Source organism: Phoca vitulina, unplaced genomic scaffold, assembly GCF_004348235.1.
Source record: "Phoca vitulina isolate PV1807 unplaced genomic scaffold, GSC_HSeal_1.0 scaffold20, whole genome shotgun sequence".
In the NCBI taxonomy this organism is placed as follows: domain Eukaryota; kingdom Metazoa; phylum Chordata; class Mammalia; order Carnivora; family Phocidae; genus Phoca; species Phoca vitulina.
In genome coordinates, this window is record NW_022589723.1 from 19,847,085 (window position 1) to 19,849,891 (window position 2,807).

General features: G+C 46.9%; 1 protein-coding gene across 1 annotated transcript in view; it reads right to left on the reverse strand.

Moving 5' to 3' along the window:
- Window positions 1–239: 239 nt before the first annotated feature.
- The window catches only part of ONECUT1 (one cut homeobox 1), a 35,648-nt gene continuing 33,080 nt past the window's right edge, over window positions 240–2,807 (reverse strand). Inside the window, exon 2 of the mRNA XM_032417969.1 lies at window positions 240–964. Within this exon, the coding sequence (XP_032273860.1) occupies window positions 672–964 (293 nt within the window). The 3' untranslated portion in view covers window positions 240–671. The remainder of the gene's footprint in view (window positions 965–2,807) is intronic.

Here is a 2,807-nt window from a genome sequence, read left to right on the forward strand (position 1 = left end):
GAGAATGCACTGGTTTAGGTGTCATTCAAATTTTCTTTGCTGGGTTTGAATCTGCATTTAGGTTGCGGGCCTGGCAGGTTCAAACGCTAGGCTAGACGAGCGAAATCACACTCCTATCCAATGAAATCAGACAACCCCACACTATGTTGGTTGTACCCCTATAGCACAACCCTTCCTGAAGACCAGCCCTGCCTAAGTCCCTAACCACTGGTGGTGTGTGTGTGTGTGTGTGTGTGTGTGTGTGTGTGTGTGTGTGTATGCACTCACGTACCCACACACAGTACTGAGACACCATATACCTTCGCGGCATGGTGGAACAGATGAGAAAGTCTGATCTTAAGAGAGGTCCACTCAATGGCTCAAAATCACTATGCTCCAAACCACGAAACAACCAAGCACAGCGAGAATGATCATGGATGGAAGGTGTGAGATCCAGTGGTGCTTTCCCGCTCATAATTTTTCTTGCCAAGTCGTTACCCCGCTGAAGTGTGTGTCTCCTAACAAAGTCAGAATGCAGGTGAGCGAAGTCTTTGGTTTCTTTGGACTATAAATAACGCTTTTTTTTCTTCAAATATTTCTAAGTATAAACCTGCTATCTTGAGGTCCTGGTCTCTTAAAAATTTTTTTTTATTTAAAGCTTTTCCACCGAGGTTTAGTTCGTGGTTATTCCTTCATGCTTTGGTACAAGTGCTTGATGAAGAAGATGAGTTGCCTGAATTGGAGCTGCCCTCGTCCTGCCACTTGTCCAGACTCCTCCTCCTCGCGTTCATGAAGAAATTGCTGACGGTGCTCAACTCCAACCCCAGCTGCTGGGAAATAGTGATTTGCAATTCTTTGGACGGGCGCTTGTTTTCCTTGAATATTGCATGTAGAGTTCGACGCTGGACATCTGTGAAGACCAACCTGGGCTTTTTGGGTGTGTTGCCTCTATCCTTCCCATGTTCTTGTTCTTTCCTTTTGCATGCTGCAAAAAACAAAAAACAAAAAACAAACAAACAAAAAACCACAGCGGATGTTAGAACAAACTGCCCAGGAGATTTGACAGTAGGAAGGCAGAGCCAATAACATTTGTTTGCCATTCCTCACAGGCCACTTTGTGGCTGCTGAGCTCTACTTTTAGGACCATGGTGGGCTGGGAGGGAAGTGTGATACAAGGATGGAGAATTTGGAGGAGGTGGGGTTCTGTGAGTCCTGGGTGTGGGTCCTGGCTTTGTAAGCATCTGCTCTTTGTCCGTGGCGAGTGGTAAACCAATGAACTCCACCTTGGCCTCAGATACCTCATCGGCAGAACATAGGGTTCTGGCAAAACAAACTTGTTGCTTGAATTTTTATATCACCATCTGCAAAATGGATATAAGAATAACAGTCCACCTGGGTGGTTCAGTTGGTTAAGCATCTGCCTTCGGCTCAGGTCATGATCCCAGGGTCCTGGGACTGAGTCCCACATAGGCTCCTTGCTCAGCAGGGAGACTGCGTTTCTCCCTCGGCCTGCTGCTCCCCCTGCTTGTGCTCCCTCTCTTTTTCTGACAAAAAAAGAAAAAAAAAGAATACCTACCTTGTTGGATTGTGGTAAGGATTTATGAAATAGTATATGCAACAGTTTATGTTAACTGAAATGCTTTATGAATGCAAAGTCTTATCACCCAGAAGGGGCTGTACCCCTCAAAGGTTTTACAGTCTGCTCCTGGTAGAATACTAAGAGCCTAAGAGAGTCTGAAAACAATATAAAAAGGAATTGCATTTGTTATCCTTCTGATCTCTTTTGTTTCCCAGACAACTTCGTATGTAAGAAAACTGTAGTTAGCATGCTACCATACCCATCAAACAGTCTTCCACTGATTATTCAGTGGAACCAGGACTCTTGGAGGTGTGAAGCCTACTTCCTTGCCATTGGGGCTAAACCTGTTGCGTGAGGCACATTCCCCTTGGGGGTCTCTCTGTGCCTCCTGTTTGCTCTTCATGAAAGTTTTCCCTTCGGAGTGCCCCTCTTCCCCTACCTTAGCTCCCACACAGAAGGCCCATTCCCTGCTCATGTCTTTTGGTCCTGTATCATGTATCATGCTTCTTGGCTGCTAGAACTATTCTGGTGTATCTGGGGATGGCCCTTGGGCCCCCAGGGTTTGGTGTTGGATAAGTGTTTCTCCTCATCTCGGGTGCCATACTTCCTCTTTGTAGACTAATATGGCTCACCAGCTTCCACCTGCCAAGGAGGCACTAAGGGCTGCATTGCTAACAGCACCCTTCACCCACTCCTAATTTCCACCACCAATCAATCCCTACAGCCATCCCCAGATAACCATACAATCTATATAAAAATGATGCTCGGGGCAACTGGGTGGTTCAGTTGGTTAAGCGTCTGCCTTCGTCTCAGGTCATGGTCCCAGGGTCCTGGGATCAAGCCCCGCATCGGGCTCCCTGCTCAGTGGGAAACCTGCTTCTCCCTCCCCCATGCCCCCTGCTTGTGTTCCCTCTCTTGCTGTCTCTCTCTCTGTCAAATAAGTAAATGAAATCTTTTAAAAAATGATGCTCTGGTTATGCTAATGCAACTTAAGATAAGGCTTCTATGCCCTGACTCCAATCAGATTGCTGCCTCTCAGCACCGCACATAGGCACTGTGGACCAGCCAGTACTATCTTCATTTCTGGCCGGCTATACTCTGACGTGAGCTCCAGTCACAGTGAGGGGCAGATGGGGCATCTTCCTGGTGGGGGTAGAGGCTGTTACTCTTTTCTTTCCCTTTCCCTTTCTCTTTTTCTTTTTCTTCCTTCCTTCCTTCCTTCCTTCCTTCCTTCCTTCCTTCCTTCCTT